This window comes from Mycteria americana, chromosome 7 (genome assembly GCF_035582795.1).
Source record: "Mycteria americana isolate JAX WOST 10 ecotype Jacksonville Zoo and Gardens chromosome 7, USCA_MyAme_1.0, whole genome shotgun sequence".
In the NCBI taxonomy this organism is placed as follows: domain Eukaryota; kingdom Metazoa; phylum Chordata; class Aves; order Ciconiiformes; family Ciconiidae; genus Mycteria; species Mycteria americana.
The window spans coordinates 46236888-46253842 of record NC_134371.1 but is presented as its reverse complement, the minus strand read 5'-3'; the positions used below and the strand labels follow the sequence as shown (position 1 = coordinate 46253842).

At 40.3% G+C, this 16955-nt stretch overlaps 1 protein-coding gene across 3 annotated transcripts in view; it reads left to right on the top strand.

Moving 5' to 3' along the window:
- The window catches only part of NTNG1 (netrin G1), a 160130-nt gene that overhangs the window by 92377 nt on the left and 50798 nt on the right, over positions 1-16955 (top strand). For all 3 annotated transcript variants that reach the window (XM_075508222.1, XM_075508224.1, XM_075508223.1), the window contains exons 4-5: positions 6003-6175; positions 16563-16589. In XM_075508222.1, the coding sequence (XP_075364337.1) occupies positions 6003-6175; positions 16563-16589 (200 nt within the window). The remainder of the gene's footprint in view (positions 1-6002; positions 6176-16562; positions 16590-16955) is intronic.

Genomic DNA, 16955 nt, shown 5'->3' with positions numbered 1-16955 from the left:
GGCGATGACTTAGCACGATCCAAAGATGTACCGAAGTGAGGAACATATGGCTGGCTAGTCATTAAAAATGTATCAAAGAGCTTCTCTTGCTTTTCTTTCTCATGAATGATCTCTTCAACATCAATGATCCCCTCATGTGACCCCCAGTCTGTTGGTTGGCGCTCACATGCAAGAGCATCAGCACGCTATTAGCGACTACCTTAGTGATATTTACAGCATTTTAATGTCAGTTGTCTGTACGTAAATAGAGTCTGCGAGGAACGCAGCGCGCCCAGGGCTCCTGCTCCCCCTACAACAGCACCGCTCCTTCAACATGCCAGAGTGCTTCCTGCGCCTTATGTAACTGCCAAAAATACCATTTCAATTGCTTTATGACAAAATAATGAGTCTGTCAAAGATGAGTGGTCAGAAAAACAAATTTGTTCTCCCACACAATTAGAGTTTATAGCGTTGGACAGCAGTATCAATCTCCAGCGATTTAAAATTGAATTTGCACGTTGGAGGGAAATGTGTTCTTGCGTGTGCTGTAACCAGGCTGCTTAGCAGGAAACGTCCTCGCAGGTTGAACTGGAAAGATGGATATCAGCTGAGCTGTGGAAACATCAGGACGGAAGTTTCCAAATGCAGACAAGCGTTGTGGGAACGTGGCGTTCGCTTTCACAAGCTGAGCACTGACAGAGCCGCTCCCACAGCGATCAACAAGAAAAAGTCTGGAAAAACTGTCACCAGATATAACAGGCAGACAACTGTTCCCTTCAGGTAGAAAGCTGTTTCAAGGCCTGCGTCTCCTCTGCGTAACCTAATTGCTCATGGAGTTGTTGATATTTATAATCATGGACTTCAGACATTCTTTGTAAAGACGTACAAAGCATTAGACCTCAGCAATGCCATTTACGGTGAGCATATACTGTATCTCAGAACTGCACTTTGCCCTTAACATTTGCTTTATCCTTACATGGGATTTTGCCCTTAGGCTGGTTGCCGGTGCAGTGCAAAGGCTGCAGCAGACTTCCTCTTACATTTGCCATACCTTAGCCTGTATTCTCAAACCCGCTCTACTTATTACAGCTCCCTCGATCACCCCTCCTCAGTACACATGCAAACCCACTTGACGTGCCAAGCAGCTGCTACCCACCCACTGCCACCCAGTAATTGCATTTCTAGGCATGTATACGTAATACCTTGTAAAGCACTTTGACTTTTTTCTTTGCATTTCAAGAAACTATATAGGCATGAAACGTTGTCATCTGGTACTCAGTACACGGGATGTGGAAGCAGGTTTTTAGGTTTTCAGAACTTCTCCATGCTTACACATGCAGCCAAAGTGACCACATTCTTCTAATGGAACCATCTACAAGGGCTATACGAAATTTTGTGTTTAATGTGCTTTGTATGTAAATCTAATTAAGCCTTTTGTTACTATCTCAGATTTAAAGCAGTAACAGCTAGGAACAGCCTTTCAAAGCAGGTGTTTAAAGAAATTACAAGTGGCTAGGATTTTCAGTAATAATTTATCATCATGGATATTCACATAGGGTAACAAAATATTTCCTTACCTCTGGAGCAGAAAAGAAAGATAATCTCCCTTAAAAAAGAGATGAGACAGATGAAGGACTCTGAACTTGGGCAGTCTTCCATAGGAAGCTGATGTCCACATCCTGACAGTGATCTGATAGGAGCCCAAGTCAGCTACCAGATCAGTGGTGCTCAGCTGATTCACAGTTATCTGAAATGCCTAAGGTCCAGGCTCTGCTGCTTTGTTTTCACTCTGCTCACAATCCAATATATCTCGTCGCAAGAGTGGTTCTCTCATAGTCCATCTGGATGGTGCTTTTACCTAAATAGTCTTCTTTCTGTAACCTTAAATATTTCAATTTTCCTTACTGCTTATCCCGCAAATAGAAGTAGCTTTTTATTGTACTCTAGTCATCTCTCAGTCCCGCTACACCCATTTACCTCTTTCATTCATCCAGAGAAGTCTGTCCCTCAAGCACAACAGGCATTTCTCCTCTTTGCAGAAGTCTCTGAGATTGTCCATCCATACAGGCTGATGAGGTCCCTGGGACAGATTGCCCAATTCCTAGTGCAGCCTTCCTAAAAAAAACAGAAGTATACAAAATATTATTTCCCTGTTTCAGTAAAAATGTCTCTCCACAGACAGCACAGAATTTGGTATTGGCTTGTTTTTCCCCAGACACGGTACCCTCCAACTTCTGTTCAGTTTGCGTTCCACAGATGCTTTTTGTTCTCTGTCAGTTTTAGCACTGTCTGCATTTTACACTCATTCAGGATTCAGCTACGTCCTTGATTTGCTGTGGAAATCATGATTAATCTCTCTGAGATCTGTGAAGTGACCTCAGCAAAAAATGGGTGCAAGTGAGAGGAGAATCAGAGCCTCTGTGGTTCAGTCCTCTGAATGTCTTTTTTCTGCTTATGACTCTGCTCTTTTACTCCCTATGGATAGTTACTGACACCAACAAGAACTCCAGTTTAATCTCTTTGGATTTCATTAATCTACAGATTTTTTCCTACTTGTATAACACTAATGATCATAAACCAAACCCAACTTTTATGTTGCCTGTACACTAAGAAGGCAAATGTAATGTTTTTTGACAAACATTGTCTGGCCTTTTGCGGTTTGGGTTTTTTTATTAAACATTTCTCTTTGTGCCCACTTTAACTAGCTCCCATTAACTCTACATTTGACATTTTTAATATAAATGTGGTTTTTTACCTTGATCTTTGATCTTTAGCTAGTCTTGTGGAAAACCACAGTGACCACATTTGTTCCTTACTTTCTGCTCCTTGGAAATTGTACACAGCTAGGTTTGAATTAATCTGAGGGGGTTTAGGATTATTCAGCATTGTTGGCTCTTATTTTGCTCCATTATTAAGGTTAGGTTTTGACTATCTATTCTCTGCCCACAAAGGTTTTAGATCAGTTCTTTATTTTTTTCAGTGATCGAATTTGTTGTTTTCTCTCATTCATTTTAAATCATACTCCTAGAAGGCTACACCTCTCTCCCCATTGCTGGGTTTTTTTGGGGGGTGGTTGGTTTTGGGGGGCGTTTTTGTTTTTTGTGTTTTAATTGGGGGGATTAGAAAGTGCGGTCTCCTTTCTCTTAAACATGGTATTATTTGCAATTTTCTTTTAAGGCAGGATGCAGCATTCTAGGGGATTCCGCTGGGAAGGCTTTCAAAAATACATAGAAAACATCCAAATACGTTAATTTGCAGAGAGGCATTGATTGAATGAATCTGTGATTATTCCACCAGTTTAGAGCAGGAAGAGCCATTTAGCAATTCCTCCGTTTAGGAAGCTAAGTGGCTAAGATGTCCCTACATTGTCTGTTTTGTGCATGTTTGTTCTGAATGTCCGTATGAGGGCTGATTGTTTTAAATCTCATTTAATAGGGTTTTAAAACTTGACAGAAGGTCCCCAACTACTTCCACAAGAAAATGCATTTTGCTGGTTTTGTGAAAACCTGCCCATATTTGGTACAAACATAGACCTCTCAAACCTGTAGCTTTCCTTTGTCTGTTGGAGCTTGGTGGCTAAAATCGCAGAAGATGCCTTCTGCAGAAACCTTGCCTGTTGCTGGACTGCATGGGCCCTGCCGTGTGGGCCACAGAACAGCTACCGTGGCACAATGCCACAGCTCTGGGCTGAGCAGCACTTCCCCTGCAGCAATCTTGCCCTAAGAAATCAAAAAACTGGGCACCAGAACAGGCAGCAGAGCTGTTCTGTGCTGTCCATGCTCTCTTGCCTGGGAAATAAGGAAAAGGAGGCGGCAACCTAGGAAGAGGTGGATCACAGTGGAGGTGGGGAGCATGGGAAATGAAAGGAAATCAATATACATGAGAATTTATGGGAATTGTTTGTGTATGCATAAATACAGCCATACATATAAATATGTGCATATGTTTTGTATATCTGTGAAGAGGTGTGGGACAGGACTGGCTAGAAGCAGAGGGAGATGGAGAAGGCCAGAGTCCGCCCAAGACTTCTAACCACACAAGCCAAACTGAGGAAGGGTCAGTCTATCTCTTCAGGAACATATGACAAGTATAGCACCTAAGAAGTGCAAACAGACTTTGCGCAAGGTTTTCTGACACAACCGTTCTTTACTTTCAGGTGCTTATTAAGAGAGCTGTGCACATTCACACCAATTAGCAGATGCACCTACATTTATTGTCCCCCACCTCAGTTCCCATACCAGTCTGCAGCACCCTTTCAGAGCCCTAGGAACTACAGCTTTTCCTCAGAATCGGCTGGCTTTTTCTTCCTGCCTAGATCAGTTTGCTGCCTCTGACACTGATGAGTCCCTCCAAGAAAACAGAAATCTCCCCCTGAAAGAAACCCAATCAGTTCCCCTCTCCATTTATTCTAGTGACTCCACAGTCTCTCCTGCTTCTTTCTCCTCTGACTCACTCTCTTTTTCGGTCTTGTCATTATTGTGTATCTCTCCTGTTTGGGAGTCTTCCATTTTCATATTCCTGGGGACAGTAAAACCACCCATCACTTTTCTTAATAGCAGTGCCATTTACCAAAATCTTCAATCTCTCCATGCATAGGCATATCTCATCCGCTGACACCCAGACAGGCATCTTTCATTCTGCAGTGGCTAGTCATTGAAAATTTACCTTGCAATTGAGGTAGTCTTTAAGCATCAATATTTTGGAAATGATATAAAAATGAATCACACTTTCTTTTGTCTGGCATATTCAATACATTTTGGTAATTTCAGTTTAAAAGGTGCTGAACCTGTTTTTCTTTAGAATGAGCATTGCTCAAATGACAGCAGTTTGATCTGCCTCATTTCTAGCATTGAGGAGAATGCTCCACTATCTACCGTATTACAGATTCTCGTGGATTTTCTCCAGCAGCCACTTATGACAACTGCAAGCTTGTTTTACCCTGGGGATATATATGTATGTGGCCAGTTGCTTCAGGTCATATTCCTTCCAAATGGAAGTCAGCTTGACAGCTGTTAATTTGCACTTGGCCATTCCCTGTGTTGTTTTGCTCTAATTATTGGTCACTGTATGGAACAGGTGACAAATGCCCACATGAGAACCCTTTAAATCACTAGATGTACAATCAGGAGGAAAACAAACAGACAGGGTCGTTAAATACTAGTTTTCTCTCCAGCCCCAAACAGAAACAGGTTTTAGCCAGTTTTGACATCTGTTGGAAAGGGATGGAAAGAGGTGAAAATACCTTACTGTTTATGAAACTGGCTTCCCATTCTGTAAGTGTCCTAGTTTCAGGGAAAGAGGGGAATTTAAGGAAAATACAATTGTTCTAAGACCAGATGCAGAATCTGGTTTACCTAATGATTTTGTCGCAAGGTTCGATTAGCTGTTCTTTGTTAAGTAAAACTAAATGTGCCTACCAAAATATTTCCTCTGACCTTCAGCTACTTCAACTATATCAAATTAAAGCAGGCAAAAAAATGTTCCCTTTCTGAGCAAGAAAGTACCTGCTGAACAAGAATGGCAAAACACCATTACAGTGAGCTTCCCTTCTACTGAAGCGTGGCACTGCAGAGAATATTTAATTGAAGTCTGTTTTCTCACACTCCCAGGGCCTAATTTGGATCTTAATTTGGGCTAGATTCTCTAAGGACATAAGCAGAGGACTTGTTTTGTTCCTGCGAGTAGTGAGTAAGACTTGAATTTTTGCAAGATTATAGACCTGTCTGTAGTGAAAATTGTGAATAATTTAGTTGATCTCAGTGGAGCTGCGTTAGGGAAAACAAGAAAAGATTCAGCATCTTGGAGTCTTGGTGAAATTACTGCTTTTAGACCTGTGCGAGCTGAAGATGTTACAACATGCTATTTGAGTGATGTCTTGTAAAGCATGCGAAAACAATAATACAGGCACAACACACAGAAATAGAGTGGTTGCCATAGGACATGCTTTACTAAGACTTAATCTGAACTACAACTCACCTCTAAATAATATCCCACTTTTTTTTATTTTTGCCTTTTAAAAATAGGTGTAAGTGCAACCTTCATGCTACTGGCTGTAAAGAAGAAAACAAAAGACTACTTTGTGAGTGTGAGCATAACACAACTGGCCCAGACTGTGGAAAATGCAAGAAGAATTACCAGGGCCGACCGTGGAGCCCTGGTTCTTATCTGCCTATACCTAAGGGCACTGCTAATATCTGTAAGTAGTTCTGTATAATAAGGATATTTCATTATTAGAATTCTGTCCCGTATCGTGACTCTGAAGGAAGATTAATGCTGGCAAAAGTTTGTCATTTCTTTATGACCCAGTGCGTATAATTTGACAAGGTGTCAAACTGTGTTAATTGTAAGTATACATAATCTGTGCTCTTACATGGTTGTAAATAACTTACGTGAGAACTGCATGTTTGTATCCATAGACAAATCCCTGGACACTGCACAGAAGGGGCTAAGGAATGAAAAAATTAGGACCGTTTACATAAAAAGCACACATAGAGGAGAGAAACCAGTGGTAATATGTGCGATAGTGCTCCAGCCACGGCACCCTCAGCTCTCCATTCGTGCATCCTTATTGCCTCAAGATTCAAAACAACCTCAGCTCAACATGGGAGATGAGGTCCTTGCTCATTTTTTGTCCATTTCAGAAAGTTAAAAAATCTCAGACCAAATTTTTCCAGTTAATAACTAAAGATCTAAAGGTTGGTGAAGGACGTTTGTCCCTGATGTTGACCTGCAGTCCAGGTTCACATGCACTCTTTTAGATCACTGTAAGTGCTGAAGGGGGAAAGCGAGGGCAAAACCCGAGTTTTGATATCTGCTTGTTTCCAGCTGATAGCCACTCACCACCACACATGCTCACTATTCCAGCACACCTTCGGCTTATCCAAAGGAAATTATTGGCAGCTGCATTTCCTGGTCCTGGACAGGACTGGGTCAAAAAGAACAGGGTGCTGAAAGAGAGGGCACGAAGACAAGTATGAGCATCGGTTCTTCCTTTCATGCGTGTATGAAATACACAATGATTCAGAATCCTCCTTTACTAAGTAACAGACTTAAATTCCTTTGAAGAAAGGATTGAAGAAGATGAGGATAAATCACCAAACCTTTTGACAGAAGTTACTAGCTTCTTTGAAGAAAAGAGTCCACAGTTTTGCCCTGATTAAAAGCAAAACACTGATTTTAGAATATTAGAATATAACAATTTACTGAAAAGTTATTTGGGAGAAACAGAGCAGTTGTACATAGTACTGCAGTTGAATGAAAAGTTTAAAACCAGGAGCAATGTGCAATGCTCAGAATGTTATCTAAGACTTCAAAGCAGCAGCTGTGAAGAATCAAAACTCAAAAATGAATATCATAGGAAGCAGGACCTTATCAAGTTAAATGTGAGAGTAATAGACCAAGTAACAAACCGTGAAGTGTGGGGGCATGAAATTATGATAAAATTCTTACTGAGCAGAAAAAAAAAGAACTTCCAAAAAGCAGGGGAAAAACATTTTGTAAGAGTATTCACTTTTTCGCATGTTATAAAAAGTGAGTGTGGCTCACAGAATTAATACTTTAAAGCTACGTTCAGAAAAAAATGGTGAGATCTACCAGGTTGGTTTTATTTATATATATATTTATATATACCTATACACACATACATACATATGTGTGCACATATATACATTTATATATTTTTAAAATATATTTATTTATATATGTATATATAAATGCAGTTGCTACCCCAGCAATCATCTAAACTTGTGACAAGATATATCTGAACATGAAAACGGGGATCTTTCTAAATGCAGCTTGCTGTGTCAGTTACATCATTTCCCATCAGTTGAGCACACACCAGACGGAACAGTGGAATTAGCACCCACCAAAAGGATGCCTGAAGCTTGTTAAAACAACTTTCAACATTATTGAATTCCATCAGATACACAGTTCCATCAAAAATCAAAACATTTTGCAAATAATAGGCAGTCGTTTCTGGTTTATATTATTATTACTCTCATTATGATAGCATCATGAAAACATAACCTTGTTTGAGCTGACGAATGCTCCACTTACCCTCAAATCCTGACTTCAGCAGTGATCAGCAGCAGGAATTTATGGCAAACAGGAAGAAGTATGAAGGATTTCTTCTTTGCCTTCCCAGTTGCCAGCAATAAACTGGCTTTCTGAGCTGGACCCTCCATCATACCTGCAGTGGTTGCTAGCTGCTGAGTGGAGAGAGAGACCCAGCTGTCATAAGCTTGATCTCAGTGACATCTTATGGCAATACATTTCACATTTTAATGACACAATAAATGAAAGGTATTTCCTTTTGTTTGCTTTAAATGTTTTTATATGGTTAAGCCTCCTTAGATAGGAAGAAACAGAGAGTAATGCTTCCCTATTTACATCCGTTATACCATTTATGATTATATAGACTTGACATGTCCAGTCCTCCAACCTATTTTCTAAATGATGAATCCTAATCTATTTAATCTTATCATATATAAAACCATGCCGCATCTCTGGTCATCTGCGCCTTCTTACTCTCTTCTGGTTCTACGATGTCATTTTTTAATTTGGTGAGGCCAAAACCACTACTGATATTCTAGACACGAGAACAACATGGATCTTTTACAGTGGCATAAAAATGTGTCTGCTTTATATTTTGTTATTACAGGGATCAGCCCTTGAGTCCTTTTTAAAGGCTGTGCCACAGTTACAACATTTCTTCTGGCATCAAGGCTGACATAAGTGACAGGTTATATGTTACAATAGTTAGTTCAGAAATGTCATATTTGAGTTCCTTTAAAACACTTTTTGGGTGAACATCACCTTATGGCACTTCTTATTGTTCAATATTATTTACATCTTCTAGAACACCTTCGGATGATGACAGACATTGAGAAACTTCCTCAGATAGTGAGAATCTCTCTAACCTTCTTGGTTGTGAACATCAGTGAAAACAGTTAATTTCGTATTCAGTACTTTTATACCTTGATTGCCTGTCTACCCAATCATCTCTCTGGGAGGCCTCCTGCTTCTAGTGTGGTTATTTTAACAAAAAAATCATTATTAACTTTTATGTCTGTAGCAAGTTGATTCTCAAAATACTGTGGTTTATATTTAACTTGACAGATTTTATGCTTTTTTTTCCTATCTTTCTCCATTGAGATGACTTACACTTTTGAAAGGTGTCTTTCCAAAATCTTCTTCATTCTGCTGTTTTGGGTTGGGTGTTGGGGTTTTTTTTTGTTTATAACGTAGCTGATTTTTATAATTTTTTTAAAAAATCAATGGGTCATATGTGATTATTCTGAGTCTGTCATACACTTTATCTCTAGCCTGCCTCCATGCTGTTTGCATTAAATCTTTGTAGCTGTTCTTTTCATTTTGCTTTTAACTAACTTCCTCATTTTTATCTGCTCACTCTCTGAAAGTTAAATATTACTGCAGTGGATTTTTTTATCCTTTTCCTTCTCAACAAGTATGTTGACTTTCAGTCCAGAAGTGGTTCTCTAATAACTACTTCTTGAATCGGGTCCTATGTGCTACTCAGAACTAAATCAGCTTCTCTTCTTGTGGGTTGTCTGATTACTTGCTACAAGCAGCAATCATTTGTGGTATGTAAAAGCTTCATTTCTTTTGTCACTTCCTGATTTAATGCTACGTGTGTTGGAGCATATTGAATTTTGCGTTATTGTGTAAACTCTCTGCACAGCCAATGTAATTTCACTTACCCTGTTGCGTTTACGTCGCCATCTCCATCGTGTGGTCAGTAATACAGCCCTAGCGTTGTACCCTCCCTAGTCAGGCCTGAATTCTGTAAAGAGTTGCTGGAACATGTTGATAGAATTAACTTACCTGGTTTGGCCCTAAACTTCCCTTGATATATTACATTAATTCCCTGGGGACACTTTGTATAATGTAGTAGTACAGTGTCCCTTTGATACTCTTCCTTTCTCCAGTTTTCAGAGTCTCTCTTTTCCATCTAAGACCAAAATATTTTAAGTTTTGAATGGATTTGAAGTTTTTTTTATATGAGCGTGCTTAAATAAGATACCACTAAAAACAGTTGTATAAATGAAACACTCAGAATTTTTTTTTCACAAAATAAAAAGATCCTTTTTCTTGAGATTCTCTGAATTTAGAAAATTTGCTCAGATTCAACAAGAAGCCTAATGTCCATTTCCAAATCTTTCCCAGCTGGAACTTCTGTTGTTTCCACTGTTCTGCTTCTGCCATTTTTTTGTGGCCAGTAAGACTTTATTATACCTTTTCAAGCTACAGCTCATGAAATACAAGACCATTCTAGATTATACTCCAGTCATAGCCTAAACCTTGGTATAAAGCTGTTTTCTGTATCCTTCTCATTTTAAATCAACGTGAGTTTTTCAGGAGAATGCAAAATGTTTTTTCCCTGCTTTGCTTGTGAAAGACCCGAGTACTCTGTTGTTTACTGGCACTAACAATATTTCCGCATTTGTCTCCTGCATAGCATTTATTTTATATTTTCACTCTATCTTATTGACTGGTTTGTGATTGCATTTATTCCCTTGTGCTGCCACATTCTATGGATAGTTTGTTCTGCAATATGTTTTGACACTCAAAGTGAACTTATTGAATTTCTCTATACTTGGTATTACAAGATAGCTTTTCTCCTCAGCAGCCGTGTGTGCCTGACAGCACTAGCCCTTTTCTTCCTCCTGTTGTTTAGATCATCTTTGGCACTTACGTTCTTTGCTCCATCAGACAGAGCTGTCTAAGACCGTGCTGGGCTCCCACCCCTAAAAGCCTTTTTGTCAGTCCCTCCACAGCCAATAACCTGTACCAAAAGTGCTTGACGCTCGGCGAAAACCGCCTCCCAGCTGTTACATGACTTTCCTAATTCACAGTTCAATGTGAAACAAAGGATTGACCGGAACTCAGGGAACATTGGCGGTTCTTTTCGGTCAACGGTTAGGCAGATAGTCTCAATCGGTTTACTGAATTTCTCCTGCAGTGGGTCCCCCTCTGATAGCACAGCTTCTGTCTCAGCTGCACAGCCTTAATCCTCCCTGAATGGGAAAAGACTTACGAGGCATCGCTGCAGCACAGCTGCCACAGAAACAGTTTCTGGCAAAAAATATGGCACTTGAAGTATTGCACTGATTACCCTAATCTGTGTTTGTAGTTTTTCCCATGAATATTTGCTGACACAAAGCCATCTTGAAGAACCGGGGTAAATTAAGTTGGCCAAGAGGTTGTGTGATGGCAGGCTTTCTACTCAGGAATCGAAATAGCATGTATCCCCGTAACTGAAAAGAGCACGCATCCTGCTGTCCTGTCAAAGCACATTCATAAAGTAAATAGTATCTCATTTTCTAAGGGCCCCATTCTCCCAAACAACTGGAAGGAACTTTCCAGTGTCTGCTTTCATGACTGAGGTAGAGGAGGTGAACCCACATGACCTCGATTTGAAGGAATGGGACACTCCTGCTTAAGAGGTAAAATGTTCCTCCTTGGTGATTTTGATAACATCTTTCATAGAGAAAAAGGAAGATACGAATGCAATAGTAAGTTACAAAACAGCAAAGCTTCTTACTGTTCCCGTTTTATATTACATATTCATTTTGGCTCATGAAGCTTACAGAAGATGTAAAGCCACAGGAAGATGTCACACAAAAGCTGTGTTGGGCCGGGAAACGGGGCAGGGGTGCAGAGGAGAGGGCAAAACCGTAGTGTATCAAGAGCACTCAGGAAGACAGAAGTGTCAGGAAAACCTGCAAATGATGAACTAACTTCCCTCCAACAAGGTATCCAGTGCAATGGCCAGCAAAACATTACAGATACATACCTGAAAAGCAATGCGCTATAAATAGCATGTTGTATTTTTTTAAAAGGGGGCTTGAAAAATTATTCTTCAGCACTCTCTCCTCTTGCGTGACCCTGCTGCGTTGGTTGTTTGTGCTGGTTGTGGTGGCATCTGTTGCTGGGAAATGAATTGCCTCCATCCGTCACTGGTTTCAAACAACTCTATTTTTGCTGGAGTAATGAAAGAGGGTTCTAGTCCTTGAACAGCACTATAGGAAGGCAACGTGTCTGTTACAAGATACTCAAAGTTCTAGAAATGGTCTGAGTTTTGGGCTTTTTGAAGTTTCTAATATCTAATATTCTATCAATAAATTTTCAAGGATTACTTGAAAAAAATCCTTTGATCTCACTGGGAGTTTCCTAGACAGAGAGTTTTCAAAAGTGGTTTGGAGTCACTAAAACATCATGAGAAAAGGTCCACATTTTAAAGTGTTGCCTAATAAACCAATAACTAAATATTTTCCGTGTCCCATTTCTTTGTGGTGATATTGCTTGGGAAAGCAGAGGTGGAAGATAACAAACTTCATCTAAGCAGTTCTTTTTCTGAGAATTGAAAAATTTTCAATCTTTACAGAGCAACCAACTGCAAAATTAACAGTAGCAGGAATTCTAGTACTCTTGCAATTAAATACATGTGGAGTTTCCTAAGGATTGTGGCTTTCACTGTGTATGTTCCTTTGGCTGAATACAGGTTTGGCAATACACGAAATGATCATAACGTGATCATAACGATCCCTCCCTTTGAGGGATTACAAGATGCTAGGTTCCTCCAGCTTCTCAGAGCTTAAATTACTAGAGAATTCAAAACTTCTGAAATTGATGCTGAGGATCTGATAGTGCAATCATGCCTCAGTGGAGAAGTTGCAAAGGGAAAAAAGACTCACTGCAGGGAGTGCTGTCATGCTGCAGCACAGATATTCTAGCAAAAGATCAGATGTGGCATTTACAGCCCTGCTCTGATTCTTTGCGAGGGAATTACAGCTCTATATTTTGTTCCTGTTTAAGAGTTAAAATGTGCAGTGTAGACTGCAATTACAAGGACGTCTCTTTTGTCAGAAAAGCTCTCGCACAGCTTTGATCAGCAATTAATATGACTCCAAACTTGCCCTGCATTATTTGCTATCGTACCCTGCCGTGCCTTCATAGGAGGCAGTCTTAATTCCCAGTCTCTGGGCTGTATTCACCTCACCTGGATAATTCACTGAGCTCTTGCTGACACTCTTCCCCTGAATGTGAGTGAGCTGCGAGCTGGGTGTAGTGTTTTGATAGCAGCAGGAGCCTGGCTCCCTGTCATACGGCAGGTGCACGTTCGACTTGTGATGGAGAAGAGGCAGAGAAGCCCATGGGAAAGACGGTAGCCAAGACCAAGTTGACAGAATAATTCCTTCATCCCACACGTACTCCCTGCCCAGGAAGAGATGCAGCCTGGCTGCATGGATTGCGCTGCTGGCGGGAAGCGCACACAGGCGCTGACGATGGAGGGATAAGAGGGACTGCAGGGTATGACCCGCCCTGAGGCTGGAAGCAGCACTGTGGCCCTTCTCACCGAAAGCCTGATGCTCTTCCTTTGTGTTACGGATTTCACACTGACACGAACTATAGAAGAAATCAAAAACTTGCCTTCTTTGCTAGCATCTGATTTGATTTTTTTCTCCATTCTCAATAGTCCGCTCCATGGTAGCTAATAACTAAAACAACCCATTTCTGGAAAAAGAGGAAACGAGAAAATTACAGGGCACATGCAGAAGACCATATGAAAGGAAAACACCAGATTTTTTTTCTCTCAAGTAATGCATGTATATTTAGATGTTCTTACAGTGAACATGTAATATACCAAAACACCACCCTCAAGTTAAGTAAAAAATAATAAATAGTATTAGAGACTTTCTTGTGCAATGTTTGCCATTTCAGGGGCAGTAGCTGCCCCTGAACTTTCTTTGCACGCTTTACTTGCTGTTTCCTCACTATAAAACTATTACCATTAGTAACCATCCCACTGATTTCAACTGGAAGATAATTTAGACTGAACATTGCTTTGGTTTAACCACAGAATATATATAAATGCAGTCACTTGGTTTTATTTACTCTTTATGTCTGGCTGAATAGAGTTGTGCGTCAAGGGAAGCGGGCCTGATTCTTCATCTCTCTCTATAACCTGATCTGATCATTTCACTGCTGCAAAGTACTCACAGATTTCAATAGAAGGCTGGCTGGGAACGATCCACGCCACGTAACATACCGGTTCCCATCCAAAGGGCCAGCAGCAGTGGCGTGACTCCCCGCAGCCATGCGGTCGGGTCCCCACGTGCCCTCTCCCCAGAGAGGGAGAGGCAGAGTCACACCTCCTGCGCCTCCTGACCTAAGGACTTGCATCAAATACAGCTCAGCTGAATTCAAGAGCTAGCCTCAATGTGTAACTCCAGAGCTCACTAAACCACTCTTACTAAGAATAATTTCCCCATCATATGTGCGGTTTTCACAGCGTGTTAATAGATCCTGCTTCGTGGCCCTGCATAACCAGCTCTTTTCCAGACAAACTTAGATGTGCCATTCTCACTCTTCTTAGCAGAAAGGGCATGAAGTAGTGCACCATCAAGGCCAGTCACCACACACAGGGATACCTGGTATTACAAAAATCAAGCTGGTTACAGAAGATTACACCAGCCCAGAAATTCACTATGGAAAGAGGAAAAGAGCTTTTCAAGCGGAACCTGAAGACAACTTCACAAGGCTAATACAGAGCCCTCCAGGCTAACAGGCATCCTGTTTTCATTATTCTCTGCCCAGGAAGCATTTATCACTATGAATTCATTGAAAATTTTGAAATACAGTAAAATGAGGAGAGCAGACTTGCAGGAAAACCTCTCCCTTTGCTACAATCTGTTCAGGAGAGAAAGGAAGGGATATTTGTGTGTGTGTGTAGGAGAGAAAGAGGTTTGAGGCGGGGGAGTATACCCAGAGGAAATACAAATACCATTTCACAGTGGAAGTGTGAGTGTGAGAACACGGTATCTGTATTTTATCTAATATTTGTGCAGTTTCCATCAGTCTATAAAGGAAAACGAATCCTGCTAATTTAAAACAACTACAGTGACTTGCAAAAATGTAAGCAAGCTGCTATTGAAACTTTGGGGAAAATTATTTGAAAATTGATTGCCTTTTTGACATTTAAGACAAAGGGATAGAAGTTATCTTACATTATCCTGGCTGAAAAAAAGCACTTTTTGTTACTTTTAGAACTATAACAGCATTGTTCTATTATGATGATATTTTTATTTAGCTTTTAATACCTCATTCTAAAATTTTAGAATAATACATGTTAATCTCAGCGGAAGTAGAAATAATTCAGTTTGCAAACAACAGCTGAGTGTGGGGCTCAGTTAGCAGCAGGTGCTGTCTCCGGTGCGGTGCCCAGTGCTCTGCCAGACCACAGGTTCCGGAGGGTATGAAACCAGAGAGCTGCAGTTCTGACATGTGCCCCAGGACTGATGTGGGGAAACACAGAAGATCTGTTTATGGTCGCCATTCTGCAAATGCAATTACTTCAGCATTGTCTTAGCCATGCCACGAGTTAGAAGGGTTCCCAACTTGACTCTACAACCTTGCTTACAGTGAATATCATTTATCCCCAAGACATTCCTTCGCTCCAGTTTGCTTAATTGCAGAATGAGGGCCATACCGTCTCAGAGTAAGACGGAACTTCAAGATAGATGTTGAAAGAAGTATAGCAGATGTTTAATGGAGAAACAGACAGATTTCTGCAGTAAAATGCATGCCATCAAAAGTCAATAAAACTTACAAAAGGCAAACTGTATTTAACTAAGAGGATGCAAATATCCAGGATTTAAATGCCAAGCTGCAATTTGTGCCTTTAGCCCAAGAGACTAGCAATAGTGCTGTTAGCAATGCCATTTAATTTAAAGAAAATGGCATTTCAGGAAAGATTTCACGTCCATATTTTTGTGCCACACACCTTTCAGGGCAGACTTGACAACAAGCTACATGTTGGGACTGCATCATGCAACATGAGATCGCGCATTGCTAAGCCAGCAGAGGAGTTTTACTCCTCAGCAGCCCCACCTCTTCTGGTAAATCTCACTTGTCTCTGGAATGGTTTCCTTGCATTAATTCAGCTTAGGAATTGAAATGAAAGCTGAAAAAAAGGAAAAAAAAAAAAATCAATGAGAGGCTTAGTCAATATGACCAACCTAATGCATGAGATTGTTTTGCTCAATTACCTTTCTTTTCCGTAGCTTAATTTAGATAACCATCAGGTAAAAGAGGAAAAAAATAGCTATATACAGTTAATGCAACAGAAGGTATCAACTGATTTAAGCAGCTGGCCAAAGCAGTTAGCAATGCATCTATCCCTTGGTTAAATTATTCTCCTAGACCTGCATAATACATGCATGACTGATATTTTTATCTAGAGCATTAATCCTAATGGCTGGTTAGTTGAAATACAAAACTGTTCTGAACAAATTCATGAAGTTCAGAGGGCTGGTGTAGGTCCCAGAAATACCCATCTGTCAATACATTTTAGTGGTCCCTGCAGCCTCGTACTGAAAAAATCTAAAGACTCTGCATTTATAAAGGGATGGGTACATATTGGCAGTTGCTTGGGTTTAACTATGTATTGATATAATATTCTGAAAATTAGGAGAAAATTGTTTTCAGAATCTCAGATGTAGTAGCTCAGCCAACTACAGCAAACAGCTAACTATACTCTTTTGTGTTTTCTTTCTCTACAGGTATACCCAGTATTTCCAGTATTGGTAGTAAGTAATAAAACCAGTATTGTTTTGCATTGTCATTCAGCTTCTTGGATCTAATTTCCCAACATCCCTTTCTGTTGTAGATAATGTTTCCCTGCAAATGTGCTCTATAGCGCAGGGGCTATGTATTGGCCTTCCTCTGTTGCATTAACACGTAACCGCATTACATGGTCAGAGAATGTCACTCCTGACAACACATCTGCCTTCAACCACAGATTTTCTGATCAGTTCTGATCAGCAGATGAAAGCTGAGTTCTATAAAACTGAGTGTTATACAGAGAATTAAGACACTGTTCCACAGAAGATATGTGTTGAGCATCTTTTCCACAAAAAAAAAAAAAAGTGTTTGCTAATAACAGAGAAGTATAG